We start from the raw sequence: 23,834 nt of genomic DNA, 5'->3' as shown, positions 1-23,834 counted from the left end.
AAGGTTCAGTCGAGCCCTTCATCTGCGGTGGCTATGGTTCCAATGGACAAACCCGGAGCGCCCATGGAATGGAACCGAGGTGCCTATTGATTCGACGGATTTGGCGCTCTTCAGTGCGGCGACGACAGTGACTGTTAGGAATGGTCGTAAAGCATCCTTTTGGCATGGTAGCTGGATAAATGGACAGGCACCATACTCTCTATGCCCGCTGCTTTACAAACACAGCAGAAGGAAGAAACGTTCAGTAAGAGAAGCAACCACTAATGGAAGATGGATCGCAGACATTGCACACAACCTGAACCACAACCTTCTGGATGAGTTTTTCAAACTTTGGAGAGAAATTGAAGCGGCCAACCTGAGCCTCCAAGATGACGAAGAAGACTGCATAATTTGTAATCTAGAAAGCTCAGGCCAATTCTCTACCAGGTCAGCCTATGCTATACAATTTGCTGGACATACACTCTCCTCTTTCCCATCACTGATCTGGGAAGTATGGGCTCCACCCAAATGCAAATTCTTCCTCTGGCTACTATTACAAGACAAGCTGTGGACTGCGGCGCGCCTACAGCAACGTGGTTGGGAGAACAACTACTTTTGCGCCCTGTGTATAAGGAATCTGGAGACTGTCCAGCATCTCTTTTTTGAATGCCCCTTGGCCCGGTCTGTCTGAAACTTGGTGGCCGATTGGAGCTTGTGTGAAAAATTGAGACCATCAGGATGGGAATACCAAGAGCACATTGAGGATTGGTTCGCTCAGACAACGACTAGCGGCGACAAAAAGGGCCACACGATGTCAATCCTAACACTCTGGTACCTATGGAACCAAAGAAACGCTGTCATTTTCAGGGATCAGTGGAAATCGGCAATAGGAGTATTTGATGAGATTAAAGACACAGTCCATTGCTGGTCCTTAGCTCGAAGGTTGGCACCTGAGCCACCAACGGTTGTACATTTAGGTAGTGAGTAATCTTTTTCTTGTTCCTAGGCCCTATGCAGCCTAGGCTGTGTTAGGGAGCGCACCTCGCGCATGTAAACTGTTGCACTTGCTGCCTTCTTATTATTAATCAAAGCCGGAATGTTCGGGATCTTTCAAAAAAAAATATGGCCATGCGCGTGAAGAGTCATCGATAGCTGCCTTGGCTAGTGCGACGTCACCGTAGGATTCATCAGCCTCATGATGGATTAAAGTGCGCGACGTCTCCAGTGCTTCAGTTTGTTTGTTTGGGTGTTTTTTTTTTTCTGTGTGTGGTACACAGGTACAGTGGTAGAATTTGAGTCTCGTAGCTTGAATAAAAACTTGATTTGACTGAAATGGGATCGGTGATTAATAATTTATAACTATGACGAGGCCAATGTCGCTTCGCAGTTGTGATACGTGGACTTGTGTTGGCACTGCTATATGTTTATGCACTAAGCATTGGCTACATAAATTGTTTACCTGTGTTCTAATCTGCAAGCTTTTAATAGTTGGACAGTGAATTACTGGAGACTATGTTCTATTACAGTTGCAACAACGGTTTGATTATTTGGAAGTCATGCTCCTAAAATGACTGGAAGGGTCACAAAGTGGGGTCTAACTACTCTTCTGCAAACCTCAATGTGGTGTTTCTCTAATTTGAAAATGTTAGGTCCAAGTGGGCATGAAATTTGTAACTTCGAATGTACATAAGTTTTCACACAAAGGTACATTTATTCATTCTTTGCTTGCCCGGAAGAAACGGAAACGATTTCCTCAGAGCCAGGCTCGGCGGGGCGTGCTGCCAGGCCCCGGTGCGTGTCCTGGCAACTAATCACCACGGGGCTGCATGTGACAGGCTAGGACCGACCGGAAGCGGTCTACCAATCACGCCCTTGATGGTCACTGGGCTGGCTGTTGTTCCAGTGCTGATTGATGGTTACATCAAGTGAAAGCACATGCTGTTGTTCTGTGCTGATTGTTTGCTACGTACATCAAGTAAGAGCACAGGGTTCCATATTTTACATTAGTCCAACAAGATTTGCCAAGCATCTAAGCAAGAACTACAGGGAAGCAACAACCAAACATATATTTCTTTCTTGCTGTGATCATCAGAAGATGTATTCTGGAACCTCAAGAGGGAACGGCGCCACCATGACTTCGAACGGCTTCCCTTCAGGCCGGATCAACCTTACAAAGAAAAGTAGAACAAATGATAAACAGTGTGGCCTCCGAAAAACTATAGCACAGAATGAAGGTGCTAAATCCATAAACAGGATCATATTAAACATAACTTCTCTAGATAATTGGAATTTGGAACATACTTGCCAGGCACAAACGAAAAAGAGCCCTCCACAGATCCAGGTACTTTGGGCAGTGGCGTGCAACTCTCGTAGATAAACTCATCCTCACCAGGTAACAGTACAGGATACTGCACAAGACATGTTGATTAGGCACATTAACTAAGCACCTTTCAAAGGTAACTGCAGTCAATAACAAAAAAGTAGTTATGTTTCCCAAGCCCAGCATACCTGTCCGATAACACCTCCTCCGCTCACATCAGAAACAACCCTGTCACACGATCTGATGGTCCAGTGGCGGGAGCAAAGTTGGCAGGAAGAATAGTACACACCACCTAGCATACATGCCTCTGGAACTGACATGCGAATTGAGTAAGTGAGCATATATTTTTCCCCAGGCCCCCCAGGATGTTCTGGCACAAATACAGCAGACGAGCGTACCTATTGGTATCAGATACGTCAGACCAAAGCTCAAGAAATCAACCATGGGAATGGTCTACAGCTGTAGCCATGACAAAATAGCTAAATATAGAGAAAATCTGAGCAGTCCACAGTAGTTACTTACACAATCTGGGTAGTAAAAAAACCAAATGTGATACTACTGAAGTATAAGCACGAATGCAAGAAAGTTATGACATGCAATTAAATGACTAGATAACTGTGTAGGAAGTGAAGAATTACAACCTTAATGCCATTTGTAACAGCTGAACTGCATGATGGAGGTGCTTCTGGATATAAGCTGATATATCTCGATGTCATCAGCATACGGGTCTTGATCATGCCATTCTGTAAACGCCTAAGATGCTCTTCTAACCACAGAAGTAGTCCATCTTGGGCTAGATCATTCTCTGCTGGCTTTATCAATGCTTTAGGCACACAGGGAAGCATTCCTCCTATAGGTAAGTTGTATGTACCAACATAAAGTTCACCATTTGAGCAATCTAGAAGAAACGTTTTCGGACGAAACCATGAAGTCGCCACTACAATGAATTTACGCCCATGAAAGACATCAGGGAACTCCCGATAGAAGTCCTTTGTCTCTTCAACTATTTGCTCAAGCGGTGACAAATGCACATTCACCCAATGATCATAAAACGCATAGCCCCCAATCAATCCATGAGTGGAAATGCTTTTATTTGCGTCATGGTCTTCACTAAAAGGCAGTTGAGCATTGCAAAAGCGATACAACAGCTTTGTGGGCATAGGGAGCTTGAAACCAAGATCATCCTCTGCCAACTTTAATTGAGCTTCAGAAACACCTTTGCACAACGTTCTGTATGCCTCAGGAAAGTTTTCAGACAACCAAGTTTTCATTGAAGTCCAGAATTGTTTCACTCTCTTTACCATAGGTAGAGGGTACATGCCAAAAGACTCCAGCCAAACCTTATATGCAACCTGAAAACAGATTGAACTTTGATATAATGAACCAACAGTTATAAGGAATTTAGAATTGTACACCATATGATTTCCCTTCACTTGTTCTTTTTTAAATTACTATGATATACAGCAAATATATGGGGTGAAACAAAACCAAGCATTTGCAACGGACTACAAATAGTTGCTGCCCTAAAAAACAGTCTGGATGCTCCTAAAAGATCATGCATGAAATAATCGCAAGTGACTACTGCTTGTCCAACATGCTTAGTTGCTCATTTGGGTAGCTGAAATGCCTTTTGATGCTTGGCTCAACTATCTTGCTTCTGAGAATTTCACATATATGGGAAGACACATCAAACAACACTGAGAAAGAGGAACGTGTTTGGTTCAGCCTTTTTGGCCACAGCGCTAATGGGTTCCGTTGCTATACATGTTTGGTTGGTCCAGCCTGTAACTGATCACAGTGCTATCAGATAGAGGCCCATACAATCCGGTTGCCTCTCCTCTGCGCGTGTTATCCGATCCTGTCGCCCGACCCTTCTTCCTCGTGAACTCGCGATTCTGCTCACCCACCACTAAAGAGCGCCGCCGCCAAGGAGCATCACTGCACGCTAGCCCCGCTGCAAGAAGAGCCTCACCGCTGAGGACCACCCTCGACGACCAGCGCCTTCCTCCCAACAAACTCGTATTGGCACATGCCCGCCGCTAAGGAGCGCTCAGATGCATCATCGGCCATGGTGAATTCAGGAAGCAGATCCTCCTCCACTGCCACCTTGTTGGCTTGTTCTGGTTCTGGTTCGGCCGCCACGACTTCGATCGCCATGGCCGGCCGGCGCTGGCGATGCCGATGCGACGGAGGAAGAGAAAGAAGATCGATGGGTGAACAGGGAACATACGAGAGAGAGGAGTCGTCGCGTCAGATGTTAAGCGTTAACGGAGCTAACCAAACAAAATCTGCTTTCAGTTAAACTGTAAACGATAGCAGCATGATTCATTTACATTCACATTACTGTTCCCTAAAATGAACCAAACAGCACCTAGGTTCAAGTGCTTAAGAAGATGCAACTGAAACATGCATTTACCCAGCATCGCACATAACAATGTATAAGTCCATTTTTCACTCTCTCTTATTCCATCCAATCTCTTAATCCCTGGTGCTGATATGTGCTCTAGCCGCCCTGTTCGAGGTAATCTCAGGTTCTCTTTTACCTTTGCAGTATTCTGTGGATTTGATAACAAGATTTGTTTTTTTCCTGCAGCCAATTTATGATCGTCTCCTAATCCTTGGTCCTGATCTGTGCTCTTGCAGCCCTGTTCAAGGTAATCTCAAGTTCTATTTTACCTTTCCAGTATTATGTGGATTTCATGCTAAGATTTGTTTCTTACTGCAACCAATTTATGATCGGAGAGATTAGTGCAGTTCCTTGCAAGTTTGACACTCTTTTATCGATGTATTACTGCATGTTTGTACTGTCTTGTTCCACTTAAGAGGGCAAACAACATACTCTTGAATAGTAAAAATGTTCAGAGTTCTAAGAGAATAGAAAATAATGTTTCTAATTGCTTCAGCATCAGCTACTAGTACTCTGGTACTTTTGTCTTGACAGTTTGTTTTTCATTTAGATGGACAATGCTTCAGAGTTCAAAAGAAAATTGACTTTTATGACTACATTTATGGTGGCATATTGGGCAGTAATCAGTTATATGAATAACAGAAGTAGTCCTGTAAGGTCTATTTTGGAGAGGAACAGAGGATAAAATACCTAGAGAAAATATATTATGGCCAGAATTCAGACTGTGTTAATCTTCTTAGAATGAATAAAGATGTATTCTTCAATATATGCACCAAGTTTCGTTCCATGAATGCACTCCGGGACACTTGGCATTGCTCGGTTGAGGAACAAGTTGCTATGTGTCGTCAAACTTAGGCCACAAGAAATATAATTGGGACACAAAGTTTCATTTTACAAGGTCAGCTGAAACTGTGAGTGGATATTTCAATGAAGTTTTATATGCAATTGGACAACTTGGACCTGAGATGCTTAAACATAGATAATGGATGTACTTTCTATAAACAGAAACAGCCGAAGGTTTTACCCATATTTTGAGGTACGCTTCACCCATTCAGAAGCTAATATGCTAACTGATATTAGTAAATAAATTTACAAGTGTCTCATTTATTTTTCTAGGATTGTATTGGTGAGGAACCCATATACCCTGCAAAGTTCCTGCAAGAATGGAAGATCGTTGATGTGGCCGAAAGCCCTTCGCAACGCAAAATGTGCTAGTAGCTGTTGATTTTGATTTGATGTTCACTTATGTGTTCTGCTCATGATTCTACTGTCTTGATACACTCTCTTGACCATCCAAATGGCCTCCGTGTTTTAGAAGGTTTGCATACAATGTTGCATACTTCACAATTGAATTTTGCAAAATGGGAGAGCTGATCTGTTTGTGTACTCTGAGGAATTATGGAGACAGCTATCATCACCCAAAACGTTACCATCAAGACACTATTGCAGAACAAAGGCAGATGACTCAGCTAAGTTATGTTATTGCAAATAGAATGTTTGAAAATAGACAATTATTAGAGATAATCCTTAATGTTTCTCTTGTGGGGTTGCACTATTATTCATGTGCTTTTGTTGTACCTGTGTAGAGTGATAGAATTGGGAGGCAATTGGCCACACCTCAATAGGAGGGGGCGCCTTCTGTTATATAGGGCCGGCTGGCCTTGCTTTACAAGGCAAGGGTAATTCCCTTGATTTACATCTACTAAATATAGTAACTAATCCCTGATTTACATCTGCTAATTATAGCAACTAATCCTTGATTTACATCTACTAATTATGGCTACAAATGCCGCAGCATATGGTAAGGGGCTGCGGCATATTCTATTGCCTAACACCCGCCCGCAGTTGCAGCGGGAGGCTCCCGGACGCAAAGACTGGATCAAAATTCTCGAAAGAGTGCTGTCGGAAGCCCTTTAGTCATGATGTCGGCGAACTGGTGAGAGGAGGGCACATGGAGAACCCGAATCTCACCGAGGGCCACCTTTTCGCGGACGAAGTGAATGTCGATCTCAATGTGCTTCGTTCGCTTGTGGTGGACGGGGTTGGCTGTCATGTAGACGGCGCTGACGTTGTCGCAGAAGACAACGGTGGCGGAGGGCAGCCGGATGTGGAGCTCCTGGAGTAACTGTCGAAGCCAGCAGCACTCAGCCACAACGTGAGCCACGGCCCGATACTCTGCCTCGGCGCTGGAGCGGGACACCGTGGTCTGGCGCTTGGAGGACCAAGAAACCAGATTGTCACCGAGATAGACGCAGAAGCCGGAGGTGGATCGTCGAGAGTCTGGACAGCCTGCCCAGTCAGCGTCAGAGTAGGCAGTCAGCTTGTCGACAGACCCGGTGCCAATGTGAAGACCCGAGGAGAGAGTCCCCTGTACGAAGCGTAGGAGGCGCTTGATGAGCGCACGGTGAGGCTCGCGCGGGGCGTGCATGAAGAGGCACACCTGTTGAACAGCATATGCCAGATCAGGACGAGTCAAGGTTAGGTACTGGAGAGCCCCCGCCAAGCTCCTGTACTCAGATGCATCCCTCTGACAGTAGATCCCCGTCGGCCGCGGATAGCTTGGCGTGAGTGTCAACAGGTGTCGTGGTCGGATGACACTCAGCCATGCCCGCGCGCTGAAGAAGCTCGACAGCGTACTGTCGCTGGGAGAGGAAGAGGCCATCTGAGGAGCGTGTGACAGTGATGCCGAGGAAGTGGTGGAGGGCGCCAAGATCCGTCATGGCGAACTCGGAGCTCAGCCGAGCCATAATGCGCTGAAGAAGAGCTGAGGACGAGGCGGTGAGAACGATGTCGTCGACGTACAGTAGTAGGTAGGAGAGGCTCGTCCCCTCTCGTAGAATGAAAAGGGACGTGTCGGAGGCGGAGGTGACGAAGCCGAGCTGCCGGATGAAGGTGGCGAAGCGCTGGTACCAGGCCCGCGGAGCCTGCTTCAGTCCATACAAGGACTTCTGCAGACGGCAGACGTAGTCTGGGGCGCCAGGGTCGACAAATCCTGGCGGCTGCTGGCAGTAGACGGTCTCCTCGAGGTGGCCGTGAAGAAAAGCGTTCTTCACGTCCAGCTGATGAATCAGCCAGGCGCGGGACGCGGCGATGCTAAGTACAGACCGAATGGTGGCCGGTTTGACAACCGGGCTGAAGGTCTCGTCGTAGTCGACGCCCTCACGCTGGGAGAAGCCTCGGACAACCCAGCGAGCCTTGTGGCGGGCGAGGGACCCATCGGCATGGAACTTGTGCCGGAAGATCCACTTCCCCGTCACGACGTTGGCGCCGGGGGGCCGCGGAACGAGCTGCCAGGTGTTGTTGTCGACAAGGGCCTGGTACTCATCCATCATCGCGGCACGCCAGTTAGCGTTGGCCAGCGCGCTGCGGTAGTTCGTCGGAATCGGCGATGGGGAGGATGACGTTGTGGCCGCCAGCCCTTCATAGTTGACGCGAGGGATGGCACCCGTCATGGTGCGGGTGACACGCGGCGGCGGTGGCGGTGGCGGAGCAGGAGATGCCGCCGGTGCTGGTAAGGGCGCCGTAGGTGGTGCCGGGGCGTCAGGAGCCGCAGGGGCTGCTGGGGCAGCGGCCGGCTCGGACGTAGTCGTCGTACGGGAGCGGCGGACGTAGACCCGTGGGAAGGGAACCACGCTGGGTCCAGGCGGGGGCACGTGACCACGCCCGCCCGGTGGCGAAGAAGGCGATGCCGCAACGTCTGAGGGCGGCTGCTCCACAGGCGTCGAGGAGAGAGTCCCACCTGCAACAACAGTAGGGCAAGGCACCGAAACCATATCGTCGTCGAGGAGGAAGTCGAGGGAAGCGGGGGAGGAGGTGTCTAAGGTGGCTGCAAAGGGAAAAGTGGTTTCGTCAAATATGACATGGCGAGAGATGATGATGCGACGGGTCGATAGGTCGAGGCAGCGGTAACCTTTGTGCGAGGGGGGATATCCGAGGAAGACGCATGCTGTGGAGCGAGGGGCGAGCTTATGTTTGGAGGTTGCTTGCATGTTGGGGTAACAGAGGCACCCAAAAACACGCAGATGACTATAGGTTGGTGGCTGGTTATGCAGTCGAGTGTAGGGAATTTCATGCTGAATGGAGGAGGATGGACGCCTATTATGGAGGTAGCAGGCTGTTAGGAACCCCTCAGCCCAATATGTGGGCGGCAGGGAGGCATGAAGGAGCATAGTACGAATGGAATTGTTGAGTGTGCGGATGATGCGTTCGGCTTTGCCATTTTGGGGTGATGTGTAGGGGCAGGAAAGGCGGAGGTGAGTGCCTTGAGCAGCGAGGAATTTGGTGGTGGCGGTGTTGATGAATTCAGTGCCGTTGTCGGCCTGAACACATTTTAGGGGAAGACTGTTGTGTTTTGGCAAGCGCAGCAAGCTCGACTACGTGTTGGTGGACCTCAGATTTTTTTCGGAGCGGAAAAACCCAACAGTAGTGACTATAATCATCCAAACATACCAAGTAATATGAAAAACCAGACAGACTGTTGATGGGGGAAGTCCATACATCACAGTGAACAAGTTCAAAGGGTGCATGAGTTATGGAATGCGAGGAACTGAAGGGTAGACGCGTATGCTTGCCTAACTGACATGAGTGACATAGGGAGCGGTCCACTTTATTACAGGAAACAGCATGAATTTTATTAAGACGTTCTAATGTAGCAGGGGCTGGATGGCCGAGACGTTGATGCCACAGTGTCGACGAAGCAGCCAAGAGAGCATGAGATGGGGCGACAGGAGTGCCGGCAGGCATGGTGTATAGGTCCCCGTCGCTGTTACAGCGGAGAATCAGGCGTCCCGTCCTGAGATCCTTAACAGAAAAACCATGTGCGTCAAATTCAAAGGAACAACTATTGTTGCGAGTGAACTGACGGACAGATAACAGGTTGCGGACTATGGATGGTGCGACAAGAATATTGTTAAGAGCGAAATTTGTTGTAGGTGTAGGAAGGACGGAATGACCTCTAGACGTAACAGGAATGCTAGTGCAATTACCTACTGTTATTGAGGAGATGGAGGGGGGGGAGGCGTTGGGTAAGCATACCATCCGAGGACGTCATGTGCGTGGAGGCGCCGGAGTCAATGACCCAGGGCGGGTTGCCCTGCAGTTGCATGTTCTGCAGAGCAGCAATGAGGCCGGCTGCATCCCAGGTGCTGGTGGAGGTGTTGGAGCCGCCGGAGGACGCCTGGAGCGGAGCGAAGGCAGTGTGGGCCTGCGGGGAAGGTCCGAGGATGCTCTGGTTGCGCCCAGCCTGGGCACCAGGACCTCCAGGGGCGCCAAGACCTCCTTGGCGGCGCTGTCCAGGAGGGGTGACGCGCTCTCCAGGGGCCACACGTTCGCCGGTCCAGGGATTGAAGTCCCAGGGAACGCGTTTGTTGGTGCTGGTGCTGCCGGAGGTGTTGGAGAAGCCGCCGTAGGAGTTTGGGAAGGGCTGCTGGCCGCCCTTCTTGGTGTTAGGCTGCCTGCCGCCCTGCTGCTGCTGCTGGTTACCGCCCTGCTGCTGCCGCTGGTTACCACCAGGAGAGGAGGCAGCAGCCAGGAGGGCGGTGGTGGCGCGCACTTTCTCCTCGTTGTGCAGACGCAGTTCTTTGAGAAGGAGCTGGTGCCGGGCGTCGGCGAAGGTGAGGGGCTGCTTTCCGGCGATGGTGTCGGCGACGTTGGAGTAGACCTCGTTGAGCCCGCGCAGCAGATTGAGGACGAGGTTGGGCTCAGATACGGGCTGCCCGACGTCGCGCAGTTCGTCGGCCTTCTCCTTCATGCGAACACAGTAGGCGTCAATGGACAGGTCCCCCTGAGTCATCGAGTGGAATTCGTGATTCAGGAAGATGGTGCGAGGAGCTTTGTTCGCCTGGAACACAGCGCTGATGGCCGTCCAAAGGGCGCTCGCCGTCTGCGTGTTGTCGATCATGGCGAGGTTGAGGACGGCGTCGGAGACGGTGCTGTACATCCATCCGCGGACGCAGAAGTCAGCCTGCGTCCAGGCCTCGTCGGTGGGGCGCGAGGTGGAGGCGGTGGCGAGATGATGCAGCAGCCCGAATTTCCCACACGTGGCCTGGAACGCCGTCGACCACTTGGTGAAGTTGGAGGGCTTCAACTCAAGGGTCGTGGGGACGTGGAGCTTGATGTTGATGGTGGCGAAGGGGCAGATGGCGGGGGCAGAGTCGGCCCCTAGGACGCCGCTGGTGGCAGAGGAGATGGCTGCGGTGGTGTCCATGGCAGGGGGGGTGGGGGGGCGCAGGAGGTCTGGGCAGAAGGTGGAGAGGGGCCGGGAGATCAGATCGAGACCCGGACTGCTGATACCATGTAGAGTGATAGAATTGGGAGGTAATTGGCCACACCTCAATAGGAGGGGGCGCCTTCTGTTATATAGGGCCGGCTGGCCTTGCTTTACAAGGCAAGGGTAATTCCCTTGATTTACATCTACTAAATATAGTAACTAATCCCTGATTTACATCTGCTAATTATAGCAACTAATCCTTGATTTACATCTACTAATTATGGCTACAAATGCCGCAGCATATGGTAAGGGGCTGCGGCATATTCTATTGCCTAACAACCTGCTTAGAGCATCTCAAGAGTATCCAAAACTGATAGGTGGCTGCTAGGATTGAGAGGGAGAGAGAGCTGAGGGAGAGGCGGCGACGGGGGGCTACAATACCCGCGGTGCTACAGTAAGGCGGGTACTGTTCACGGCCGTAATTGTGACGGCTGGGGCTGCGAGGGAAGCCGGGGGCCTTGCCCACGACCGAGCAAGAGGGAAGGGATTTCCTTCTTAATTCTTGCTTGATTAGATTAATACATCTCATATCCTTATATAGAGAGGTTTACTTGACTCCCAAGCAAGGCTTACTTGACCCTTAAGCAAGCGACCCTTCTCTCTAATTAACCCTAACACTAGCGGGCTATACCGCCAGCCCAGGCCCAATAGGCTCATGACGTACTCTAACACTACACCCCACCTGGACATGCAGCTCGTCCTCGAGCTGCAACCTAACGAACTTATAACGCTGACTCGACTCGTAACACCTAAAAACAAGCCTTTTACATCTTGGCTTATTTTATTATTCTCAACCTGAAATGGACTGGGACTCTTTATTTTTGACTCCTGAACATAAGGTGGACACCATCCGCACGCCAAACCTGCATGTGTATAGCCTCCTGGATCCCATGGACACCATGTAGACGAAAGGGGTGCATGTGTATGGCCACCTGGAAGTGGTCGCAACAGCGACCACCGGAGGCGCCCTCGCGGCGGCCAGTCGCGGAATGCGACGGCGCTACGCAGTGCGCTCTCACTGGTGACCCCACGCCTTCTCCCCGCCAGACGGCTGTTGGTCTGCACCGCACAAAGAAGAGCGGAGGGCTTTCGATGGAGAACGAGGTGGAGGGATGCACCTCCCCAACCACCGCCCGCCGAGAAAATAGCATGCCCGCCGCCCGTGGGGGAAACCGCATGCCCGAGATCCCCGACGCAGCGGACGAGATCGAGGTCCTCCGCGTAGCTAAGCGCAACTTGGAGGAGCTGTGAAGGGGTGCAGGGCTGAATCAGCTGCAGATCGCGCATCTCCCGCACCCGCCGACGTGCTAGGAGGCCGCGCGTAGCAGCCTGCAGCCGCACCGCAGCCGACACCTGGCGAGTAAACATCTTCCCCGCCGACGTCATCGCGATGTCCATCGACTGCTTGATCTGCTGCAACTTCTCGCCCGTGGATGGGATCTGCTGGGCGCCGGTTATGGAGACGGCTGTCGACATCGGGAACTCCAACTTGTAGAAGCGCGGAGGGTGGGCGCCGTGGCTGACACCCGGAGCTGCTGGTTCTAGAGCAAAGGCCGCGGACGACGAGGCGCCGTGGTGGTGCTGTATGTTGCCGCCGTAGAGTAGAGGGCCCTCAACGCCTCCATAGAAAACCCCCTCGGTGTAGGAGGGCTGCTGTACCGCCCCACCGTAATGGATCAGGGCGGTAGGGGCTGGGGCAGCCAACATCGTGGTCGCCGGGAACGTTGCCATCGTATACACTGGCCCGACCGTCGGGGCCAGGGTATAAGATGGGATCGGCGACGGGGAAGGCAGCATCCGGAGGAGATGGATGGGAACGCCCGTCGTGCTGGAGTAGGGCATCCCATACGACAGCACCGCTGGCAGGGTGGTCGCAGCCGGTTGCGACGGCGACGGCTGGGGCTGCGGCTGGGGCGCATAGGGCCCGACGAGGAAGGCCCTGATGCCCGCCACGGCCTGCCCTAATTCCAGGATTGCGGCCGTCATCTGCTCCGGGGTGAAGACGAGGGCGGACAGCGCTGGGGCAGAGGACGCCAGCGCGCCCAATGCCGGCGCGCCTGCTGTGTGGGGCAGCAGCGCCGACGAAGACGCTGGTGGCAGCGGGTGGGTGTGCGGCGGCGGCGGGTGGGAAGAACTCGGTAGAGGATTGGACATGATCGAACCAGAGATCTCTGATACCAGATTGATAGGTGACTGCTAGGATTGAGAGGGAGAGGCGGCGACAGACGGGCTACAGTACCCGTGGTGCTACAGTAATTGTGGCGGCGGGGCTGCGAGGGAAGCCGGGGGCCTTGCCCACGATCGAGCAAGAGGGAAGGGATTTCCTTCTTAATTCTTGCTTGATTAGATTAATACATCTCATATCCTTATATATAGAGGTTTACTTGACTCCCAAGCAAGGCTTACTTGACCCTTAAGCAAGCGACCCTTATCTCTAATTAACCCTAACACTAGCAGGCTATACCGCCAGCCCAGGCCCAATAGGCTCATGACGTACTCTAACAAAAACACTCTCCCAATCCAGAATTTTTGGCAAGTTTGAAAAAAACTCATCTCCAACAAGTCTCAATCTTACCTCCCAATCTTTTGGCACTTGCAAAAATCCACCCCCTAGGTGCAGAAAAATACATGCATCCACGTCGCGCGGATCCTGCTCGCGGATTGGTTCCCCGCGCTTCTGCTCCGTCGCGCAAAAAGAATTCACGTAGCACCTTTTGCCGAAACTCCAAAACCGTCCGCGCGGAGATCATCCAGCAGTGGAGCACGCCGAGCCACCGCAGACTCTTCCACTGGGGGGGGCGGCGTCATGTGCTTCGTCTTCAAGAGCTCGAGCTTCTGCCTCCAGCCGTGAGGGGACACGCTGACGCGGCGGTCCACGTTTGACGTCATCCTGTGCTCATCATGCACACCGATGCTCACCTCCCCAAGAATACCAACAGGCAACAACTAGCAGCCTGTTCGCTTAGTCATAAACGATCGTAAATTTCCAGCCAGAACAGTATTTTTCTCTCACACCAAACCAGCCAGCAGTAATAATCCACGATCGTATACGATCGTTTCAGCCCTAGCCGAACAAGCTGTAGTAGTTCTCATCATGCACACCGATGTGACTGGCCAGAACATGAGCATCGAGTTCACGCTGAGCAAGATCTCGCCGGCGGCGGTGAAGGCCGATGGGACCAAATGTTTGATATTTTAGGGATGATTTTTTGGAAACTGTTGGAGAAGCCCTTGTTTAGTGCTCCCAAAAAATTTTGGCAACTTGGAAAACTCGATGATTTTCAGAACTATTTTTTGGGTGCTCTTGGAGATGCTCTTATACTTATATTCATGTACCACGTGTAGACTATAATTGTGAGGTTATTTTGAGTTGTACCTGCTTTTAGACTAATGTGTCTCTTTTATTCACTTAACTTTGAATTATGCATTCTTTGAAAAATAAAGTTTTAAATATGAGCTTTAGTACTGATCCTAATCATCATTCAAATTCTGAGTTCTCATGTGTAGTAGATGACTGGAACAGTGTGATGTGGCTGCCCCAGGAAGCGGAAGATCTCCTCTATTTCAAAGAGAAAATACAGGAATGCAGGAAGGCCTCGGTTGGTTCTCAGGAAGGTGAAGAGCATTGAGTTTTTTTTCTCAAACACGCAGGAGAACTGCATATCATTTTATTAAGAAGAAAATAGAGGGACCCCTACAAAACACCACATACCCAAAACAAGTATTGAGTTGCATGCACTGATCAGTTCAATGCAAAAGCTTAAGCTGATAGGGAGTCTGTTACGGCGTGCCTTACTGCGGAGGAAGTAGGGAGGATCCACGGGTGCGTGAGGGAGCGTGGGCTTGCGGCGAGTCGGCGCCGTGATCGAGATCGATCTCGGCGACAACAGGGAGACGAGGAACAGGGAGACGAGAGAAGCACCGCCAGGCGCCCAAGGGAGATATAATCTCAATCCTGGGCTGCTTTCCTTCACTTGGTTTGGGACTCTTATAGTCCTTATACATGACGACGATTACTTGCTAACAAATCCCTTGATTTTCTAACAAACTTAGCTAACCAAATCTCCTTGACTCAACTAGACTCCCTGAAACTAGGACTTGCCCAACCGGCGTCGTGGTGACCGCACACGGCGAGCTCCCGCGCATGCGTCAACCACTAGTTTTGTCCCTCCTCTTGTAGACGTTCCCCACCATAACATCTCTCCCGTCCTCCGGAAACAGCTCGTCCTCGAGCTGGAAGGTCGGGTACGCAGCGCGGAAGTCGTCCACCGGTTCCCAAGTGGCGTCAACGGCAGGCAGGTTCGCCCACTGCACCAGTACTTGCCATGCACCGCGGCTAAGACGGGAACGCATCACGCGTTCTGGTTGGAGCAGGGGTCGACCGTGGCAAAGCGGGGGCAGGGCCGGTGGTGCGTCGGGTGGAGTGCCGCAGAACGCCTTGAGCAGACCGACATGGAACACGTCATGGATTCGTGCTCCGGCCGGCAGGTCCAGGCGATATGCTACCTCATTGATGCGCTCCAGCACCCGGAAGGGCCCGGCAAACTTGGGCCCAAGCTTGCCCTTGCGACCGGGCGCGGCGGACTGGGTGTGGCGAAGGAGGCGAAGAAGCACCCAGTCGCCGATCGCAAACTCCAGGGCGCGATGCTTGGCGTCGTAGAAGCGCCAGGCGTGCTCCTGAGCCTGCAGAAGACGAGCGCGAACCTCGGCGAGGAACTCGTCGCGGTCGGAGAAGATGGCGTCCACAGCGTCCGTGCGGGCACTGCCGGGCGCATACGGCAGGAGCTCCGGGGGCGCGCGGCCGTAGACGACGGTGAACGGCGACGTGCGGAGCACTGAGTGATAGGCGGTGTTGTAGCAGTACTCTGCCCATGGAAGCCAATCCAGCCAGTCCCGTGGCCTGTCGCCGGTGAGGCAGCGCAGATACATGGCGATCGTCTTGTTGACCGCTTCCGATTGCCCATCCGTCTGAGGGTGGAAGGCCGTGCTCATGCGAAGCTTGACGCCGGCCTGCTGGAACAAGTCACGCCACACGTTCCCGGTGAAGACGGGGTCTCTGTCGCTGACAATGGAGTCGGGAAAGCCGTGAAGTCGAACAATGTCGTGGAAGAAGGCGCGCGCGACGGAGGATGCCGTGTACGGATGACCCAAGGGAATGAAGTGCGCGTACTTCGAAAACCGATCCACAACGGTGAGGATGACGCTCTTGCCGTGGACTTTAGGCAGTGCCTCGATGAAGTCCATGGTTATGTCTGCCCACACACGAGAGGGCACCGGCAGCGGCTGCAGGAGTCCCGCCGGATGCAAGGCCTCGGTCTTGTTCTTCTGGCACGTGGCGCAGGTCTGGATGAAGTCGTGGACGCGGCGACGATCGTGCTCAACAAAGAACTCCGTCCGAAGCCGTTGCAGCGTCTTTTGGATCCCTTCGTGCGCCTCGGTATGCGCGAGCTGGAGCACGACCTCCAGTAGTGGGGAGGTGTCGGGGACGAAGACCTTCCCCTTGTAGATAAGGAGCCCATCATGGAGGGCCCAGTCTACGTCGCGTGCTCCGGCCTCCACGTCGGTGCAGTGTCTGGAGCTCGGACGAGGCCGCCAGCTCGCTACGCAAGTCCTCGAAGAGCTGGAACGTGGGGATGGACATCGCGGCCAGCGCTGGTTCGGCGGCAGGAAGCGCGGCCAGCAAGGGTGTCTCCCCGTCGTGCCTAGAAAGAGCGTCCGCGACGACGTTGAAGCGGCCCGGCCTGTACTCCACAGAAAAATCATAGCCGATCAACTTACTGATCCAGTGGTGTTGTGGGATTGTCGAGAGTCGTTGATCCAGCAGGAACTTGAGCACGTAGTGGTCTGTCCGGACGACGAACGCGCGGCCCCAGAGGTAGGGGCGCCAGTGCCGCACCGCCTGCGCCAAGCCGATCAACTCCCGCTCATAGGCCACGACTTTCAGGTGGCGCGCCGCGAACGGCCTGCTGAAGAACGCGACAGGGCCATCGCCTTGATGTAGAATAGCCCCGAAGCCCGACCCTGACGCGTCGCAATCAACGAAGACGCGGTCGAAGTTGGGCAGGTGCAGGACGGGCGCCTCGGAGAGCGCCTGCTTCAGGGCGGCGAACGCCGTGTTCGCCGCTGTCGACCATTGGAATGCGTCCTTCCTCAGCAGGCTAGTGAGAGGCGCCGCTATGGAGCCGTACTCGCGGATGAAGCGTCGATAATAACCAGCGAGGCCGAGAAACCCGCGCAGTCCCCGGGCAGAACGCGGGTGCGGCCATGACTGCACCGCGGCCACCTTAGTGGCGTCCATGGCGACCCCCTCTTGTGATATGACGTGGCCGAGGTACTGGACGGTCGATGATGAAAAGGTACACTTGGACCTCTTCAGGTGCAGCCCGTGTGCGCGGAGAACGTCGAGGACGGCGCGGAGCTGCAGCAAGTGTTCCGTCCAGATGTCGTCGAAGAAGACGAGGACGCAACGACGAAGGAACGGTTTGAGCACCAGATTCATGAGAGCCTGAAATGTCGATGGCGCGTTAGACAAGCCGAACGGCATGACCAAAAATTCAAAATGGCCGTGGTGCGTGCGGAACGCCGTCTTGGCCACGTCGTCGGCGTGCACGCGGACTTGGTGATAGCCCGATCGAAGATCTAGCTTGGAGAAAAATTTGGCGCCATGGAGCTCGTCCAGTAGCTCCTCAACGACGAGAATCGGGAACTTGTCTTTCACCGTGGCCGCGTTGAGCGCCCGATAATCAACACAGAAGCGCCATGATCCGTCGTGCTTCTTGACGAGGAGGACGGGCGCCGAGAAGGGCGATGTGCTGGCACGAATCGTGCCCTGGCGCAGCATCTCCTCGCATTGACGCTCCAATTCGTCCTTCTGGAGCTGCGGGTAGCGGTACGGTCGGACGGCGACCGGGTCCGTGCCCCCCTTGAGGTGGATCCGGTGATCGCATGGCCGGGCCGGTGGTAGCCCGGTTGGCGGTGCGAAGACGTCGTCGAAGGACGCCAGGAGGCGCTCCAGCAGGTCGGCCTCTGACTCCTTGGCGGCCACAAGCGAGTGGAGGTGGCGTGGCAGTGAGGGTACCGCGCTGGGCGCGCCCACCCCCGTCCACAGCACGCGGCGTCCACGGCGGTGGAAAGCCATGCGGCGGCCCTCGAAGTCCCAGAGGATGGGGCCCAGCGTGCTGAGCCAGGAGATGCCCAGCACCATGTCGTACGCGTCGAGAGGAATGGAGTAGCAGTCGATGTTGAACTCCTCCCCCCCGACCTGGATGGGCAGGCAACGGGCCAGGCCACGGCAGGCGACGCGGTCACCATTGGCGACCACGACGTGGGCGCCCTTGCTGTCCCCGAACGCGAGGCCGGTTCGGCTTGCGGCAGCCCCACTGATGAAGTTGTGGGTGGAGCCCGAGTCCAGCAACGCGACGAGGTCCTGGCCGCCGCAGCGGACGCGTAGCTGCATGGTGGCCGACGCGCGGATGCCCGTGATCGCTGACAAGGAAATCATGGGCTTCTCGGGGTCGAGTGGCTCCGCTGCGTGAGCTGGGGCGGGGCTGTCGCCCTCGTCGTCATCGTCGGGCTCCTCGACGATGTAGTCCTGCGCTTCCAAGTAGAATAACCGGGCGCATTTGTGTCCCCGGACATATGGTTCATCACAATTATAGCAAAGGCCCAACTTACGGCGCTCGGCCATCTCCTCCGACGAGAGTCGCTTGAAGGTGTTCACGGCGGTCGTCGGCTTGGTGGATGCGCCGCCGTAGCCCTCTGGCGTCGGGAGGGATGGAACGCCTCCTGCGCGTCGCGCCGGTCGTGACGGTGGGAGCGCGGGTCGCAGATGGATGTTGCGCCGCTCATAGGCACGGGCTAGGCGCATGGCGTGCTGGATATCCCTCGGCTCCATGAGCTCCACGTCGATGCGGATGTATGTCGACAGCCCACCAGTGAACAGCTTAGCCTTCTGGAGCGTGGTGAGTTCGCCAGCGTGCGCCGCACGGGCTTGGAACGCCTCCATGTAGGAGTCCACGGAGGAGCCGAACGGCAGCCGCGCCAATTCGGCGAGGTGGTTTGTGCCAATGGCGGGGCCGAAGCGCTGCTGGACGTAACGACGGAGGTCTGGCCAGGACGGCCGGCCGATGTCTTGCTCCAGGACGAGGTACCATTGCTAGGCAACCCCTTTAAGGTGGTAGGACGCCAGCCAAACCTTGTCAACCTCGCGGGTGAGCTGACCGCGGAAGAATTGCTCACACTTGTTGAGCCATCCCAGCGGATCCTTCTGGCCGTCGTAAGTCTCGAACGAGATCTTGTTGTACTTGGGAACGCCGGCGGCCTCCCATGCCGGAGCCTGCGGGGGGTATGGCTGGGACGATGCCATGTGGGCCGAGGCCGGCAGGGGCAGGGTCTGCCCAACCGATCCGTAGTTGTGGTTGGGGATTTGCGACGGGGATCGAGGGAATTGGATCTGATGCAGCGGAACTCCCGTGGGCGGTGGTGCCGGCGCTGGTTGCGACTCGGGCAGCCCTGCAGACGTCAGTGGCAGGGAGGGGAACACCGACGCAGAGGAGTCGCCCGCGCTTGGCGTGACGTCCGTGATCACCGGCATGGAGGTGACGGGGAGCTGTGGAAGGCCGGCGAAACCCGGCATGCCAAACTGGGGAAACGCCGGGCGGCCATCGAGGGTCGTCAGGCGGCTGCTTTGATCCGCCAGTTGATGATTGATGGCGGTCATCTGCAGCTGCATATTGTTGAAGGCGGTGGTGAGCGAGGCGAGCGAATCGGCGATGGAGGCGAGGGTTGGCGGTGGAGCGGGTGGTGTAGTGTGGACGAGCGGCAGCGACACACCGGACGCAGGCACCACAGAGGAGGGCACCCCGGTGGATGGCGTCACCGTCGCCGATGCAACCCCAGACGTCGCCATACAGTCTGATACCAGGTTGTTACGGCGTGCCTTACTGCGGAGGAAGTAGGGAGGATCCACGGGTGCGTGAGGGAGCGTGGGCTTGCGGCGAGTCGGCGCCGTGATCGAGATCGATCTTGGCGACAACAGGGAGACGAGGAATAGGGAGACGAGAGAAGCACCGCCAGGCGCCCAAGGGAGATATAATCTCAATCCTGGGCTGCTTTCCTTCACTTGGTTTGGGACTCTTATAGTCCTTATACATGACGACGATTACTTGCTAACAAATCCCTTGATTTTCTAACAAACTTAGCTAACCAAATCTCCTTGACTCAACTAGACTCCCTGAAACTAGGACTTGCCCAACCGGCGTCGTGGTGACCGCGCACGGCGAGCTCCCGCGCATGCGTCAGCCACTAGTTTTGTCCCTCCTCTTGTAGACGTTCCCCACCATAACAGAGTCCCCCTCACGTCGATGCTCTCCTAGGACGTGGAATAGGAGCAATTATTTTATTTAATAGCGCTAACTAGGATTCGAACTCAAAACCTCACTCTGATACCATATTGAGTTGCAGCACCGACGAGTTCAACCCAAAAGCTTAAGCTGATGGGGAGAGGTGGGCAATTCACTTAAACTTCAACAACGAGGATTATGCTCAAAGAATCAACGAAAAACATGGCTCTAACTTCACAGCAAAAACAAGTCTACAAGTACCACAACATCAAGAGAGAATGGAAGGTAATATTTTGCCTAATATGTTATATGCGGCATACTGCTAAAACATGTATTTATGCCTTGATATGGTACATGTATTGTAAACTTTCATACAGGTTGTGTCCATAGATGGATGTAGGAAATCTTACCAACAAGGCAAAATGGTGAGTGTATCACAATTAGCAAGAGTACCAAAAAAATAAAACCAAAAACCTAATTTTGCCCAGCCAGGCAAAAGAACCAAACAGCCACGTTGTTGGATATAACTTTATCAGGCAAGGCTAATTTGCCTAGCGAAACAAGGGGAGGTGGAGCTAAGGATCAAAATGCGCCCTAAAAGGCTTCGTTCTTGTTGTATATACATATTGAGATTAAAGGTTGAAAAGAAGAAATAATTTCAAGTCATGACACAAGAAGAGAAGATGAATTGTGACATTATAGTACCCCTTACGCACAATAGCCCCTGGAATCAGATATAACATCATGAGATACAGCACAAGAATGTATACTCACATGAATTACGTAAATGAAAACCATGGAGAGAACTAAGAAGGAAGGGCGCCAAAGTAAGCACACAAGACCAAAAAAAAAAAAATCGGGTGAAGCACAACCTCAAAAAAGTATAAAGTATTGTCCCTCTAAAAGCCTCAAATATTTTAGGGCCCCTTGAATTCATTCCTCATGCTGTTATATAATAATCTACCACTAAATAATAATAAGTTCCTTCCTTTTGTTTTTGTTTGCTTTGCATTACTTTGCCTTGGGTTTGGTTGTTACACCTTCACAATATTGCAATTATAGAGCCCCGAAAATGTCCCACAACAAAGTGAGGCACTAGTACTACAAATAAAATTAGGAGTCGGCCAAGTAGTAGGATTAGGAATGCTAGTGGGAAACTTCTCCTTGCCGTAATACAAATAGGGCATGTGCCATCCTAAATGTTATTGCATCTAGTAAAACTTTGGTTTAAGGATAATCAAGAACTGAGTTATGCCAATCATTTGAGTAAACAACTTTTAGTATTCAATCATTGAACCCCAATGGAATCTCGCATGAAGTTAGATTCTTTTTATTGCAATAGAAACTGTGCTTTTAAATACATAACTGTTCACATACAAAAGCAAGAGGAAATAACCAATTTCCTTTATTTACACAAAACAGCATATTCTTTTCTACATATAGATGCGGATTATTGTAAATAAAATAATTCTTTACAAGGCCAACAGGAGGGTCCTTAGAATAAAGTGCCTAATTTGCAAAGCTCTAGCTCCGAAATCCAGGTTGGATCTGTAGTCTGAAGACTGAAATTAAGGTGGTTTAAATTTTTTAATTAATCGAAACTATGTAAATAAAATGCTTCACCAAAATGCTCTGAACATACCTAGAGCTCCAAATTTAAGAATTCAGCTATAAATACCCAGCTCCAAGAATTCCACAAATTTCTTGGAACTGAAGCTGTGCGAAACTGAGCCATAATTGCTCTACTTTTGACATTACCTTTTTTCCTATTCTAAGGCATGTTTGGGATGCTGACTTCACCCAAAAACTGGTGTACGATACAGGCATGTTTTTGTTACTTCTATGTACTGGAAAAGTTGTTTGGATGACTTATAAGCGCAATTATTTGCCCCTGCTTTGAGCCAATATGGCCCAAAATTTAAAGAAAAATCATCTATCAAGCCCACACTGTAAAAGGACCCTATTGCACGCTTGTACGCAAAATATTACAACCGGAAGCTAAATTATGGGTGTACAAAATGACAAAGTAGCAAAACAAGAGCTAAGCACTACTTCCATCTAAGGAAACACTGAAACGAGCAATTGACTAGCTCTAAAGCGTGACCACCCTCATCCACACCCGTACCTCTTTTTTTTCTCGAACTGTCAACAGATTCCTTGTTCTGAGTTTTATTTTTTTTCCATTTTCTTGGTTATAGCTCCGAAAAAATCAGGGTGTATAATTCAAGAGTCAGACGTTATCATAAATCCTAAAGTCGAACTCAGTGGCAACAATACAAGATTAAAAAAAAACGAATCATCCTATACTCCAAACACAGCGAACAGAAGCAAATGAAGAATCAACAACCGACTCCCGGAGATGGGCCGCTCGCTCCTCTGTTGCTCCAATCGGGACAAAGGGGCAAAACAGAAGAAAAAAAAACGAAAGACCGGGGTCTAGCATCGCGAACCTGGAAAGAGGGGAGAGGCTGGCCCTCCGGATCGACGGGCGCGTCGAGCCCCAGGTCCTCAGCGCAGAATCCGCGCCAGATGGAGTCGTCAGCGACGGCGGTGCGGAGGCGCGTGCTGGCGCAGGCGAGCGCCGCTGCGGGGCGCGCGCCGGCCCTTGAGATGACCGTGTCGAGGACGAGGCCCTCCATGCTCTCCAGCCCCGCCTCGGCCGGTGCGGGCTCTGGCGGCGGCGGGGACGCCATTGGCGCGGCGGAGCCCTCAGATACGGTGGGAGATTCGGGAGAGTGGGGAAGTGTTGCGGTGGCGGAATGGGAGAGGAGGCAGACGGTCCGACGCATACCTGACCACGTCGTATTGGGAGCTGCCGTGGGGCCCACTGTAGTAAAAAAGCAGAAACAGCGCCAAGTCTATCCGCTTGGATTTATAGACGGGAAAAAAAATATTTAAGGCGAAGTACTCTAGTTCAGGCGCCACTTGCATGCTATACATGTCGGCATTTGTACACTGATTTATTTTCGGCGGGCAGCTGCAACGCCGCCGTTCAGCGCAACCACCGCCGACTCGACGTGGTCCAGCAGGTAGCCGTGTTGAAATCGAAAATGGGTTAGGTCTAGCGGCTTCGAAAATATCACGGGTTATGAATGCGATATCGAGAGTAGAGAGAGAGAAATATAAGAAAAACGTGTCGAACCTGACAGTGCAAAGGGAGATGGTTCAGAAGCCGTCATCTTGTTCGTCGGTAAAGTCTACGTACGGGCAGCGACGTTCGGGGAAGAGATCGACGTCGGTGGAGCGCCACCGGGAAGAGGTCGACGGTGGAGCGGGGCGGCGCGGCTGGTGGCTTCCCGTCACTGGCTGCGTCCTTCTCTGATCGGGATTAGGGTTTAGGTTTCGGTGGGGAGCTTGACTCATGGTAAACCTCGTCCTTAGAGCCGCCGGCCTCCACTTTTATATATAGCGCAGTGTGACAGAGGCCCTCCTAGCCATAATGGGCTGGGTGCTACCGATCAGGGCGCAGATCAAAGGTCTAACTGAGCCATTGGGCCTAGTTTGAAATTAGAGATCAAT

General features: G+C 52.6%; 2 protein-coding genes across 2 annotated transcripts; both read right to left on the bottom strand.

Annotated features, from left to right (window-relative positions):
- Window positions 1-1,670: 1,670 nt before the first annotated feature.
- LOC136483785 (F-box protein SKIP16-like) lies at window positions 1,671-23,096 on the bottom strand. Its single transcript, XM_066480946.1, has 5 exons — window positions 22,766-23,096; window positions 2,941-3,651; window positions 2,488-2,697; window positions 2,281-2,387; window positions 1,671-2,146 (listed from the first exon to the last, which is right to left on the bottom strand). The coding sequence occupies exons 1-5, from the start codon at window positions 23,006-23,008 to the stop codon at window positions 2,068-2,070; spliced, it is 1,350 nt and encodes a 449-aa protein (XP_066337043.1). The 5' UTR covers window positions 23,009-23,096; the 3' UTR covers window positions 1,671-2,067.
- On the bottom strand, window positions 6,300-11,246 carry LOC136482127 (uncharacterized). Its single transcript, XM_066479372.1, has 2 exons — window positions 9,741-11,246; window positions 6,300-8,532 (listed from the first exon to the last, which is right to left on the bottom strand). Exons 1-2 carry the CDS (start codon window positions 10,909-10,911, stop codon window positions 7,220-7,222), a joined length of 2,484 nt encoding a protein of 827 aa, XP_066335469.1. The 5' UTR covers window positions 10,912-11,246; the 3' UTR covers window positions 6,300-7,219.
- Window positions 23,097-23,834: the final 738 nt, after the last annotated feature.

Source organism: Miscanthus floridulus, chromosome 9 (genome assembly GCF_019320115.1).
Source record: "Miscanthus floridulus cultivar M001 chromosome 9, ASM1932011v1, whole genome shotgun sequence".
In the NCBI taxonomy this organism is placed as follows: domain Eukaryota; kingdom Viridiplantae; phylum Streptophyta; class Magnoliopsida; order Poales; family Poaceae; genus Miscanthus; species Miscanthus floridulus.
Note: the sequence above shows the minus strand (reverse complement) of the source record. Positions and strands in the feature narration are given on the sequence as shown.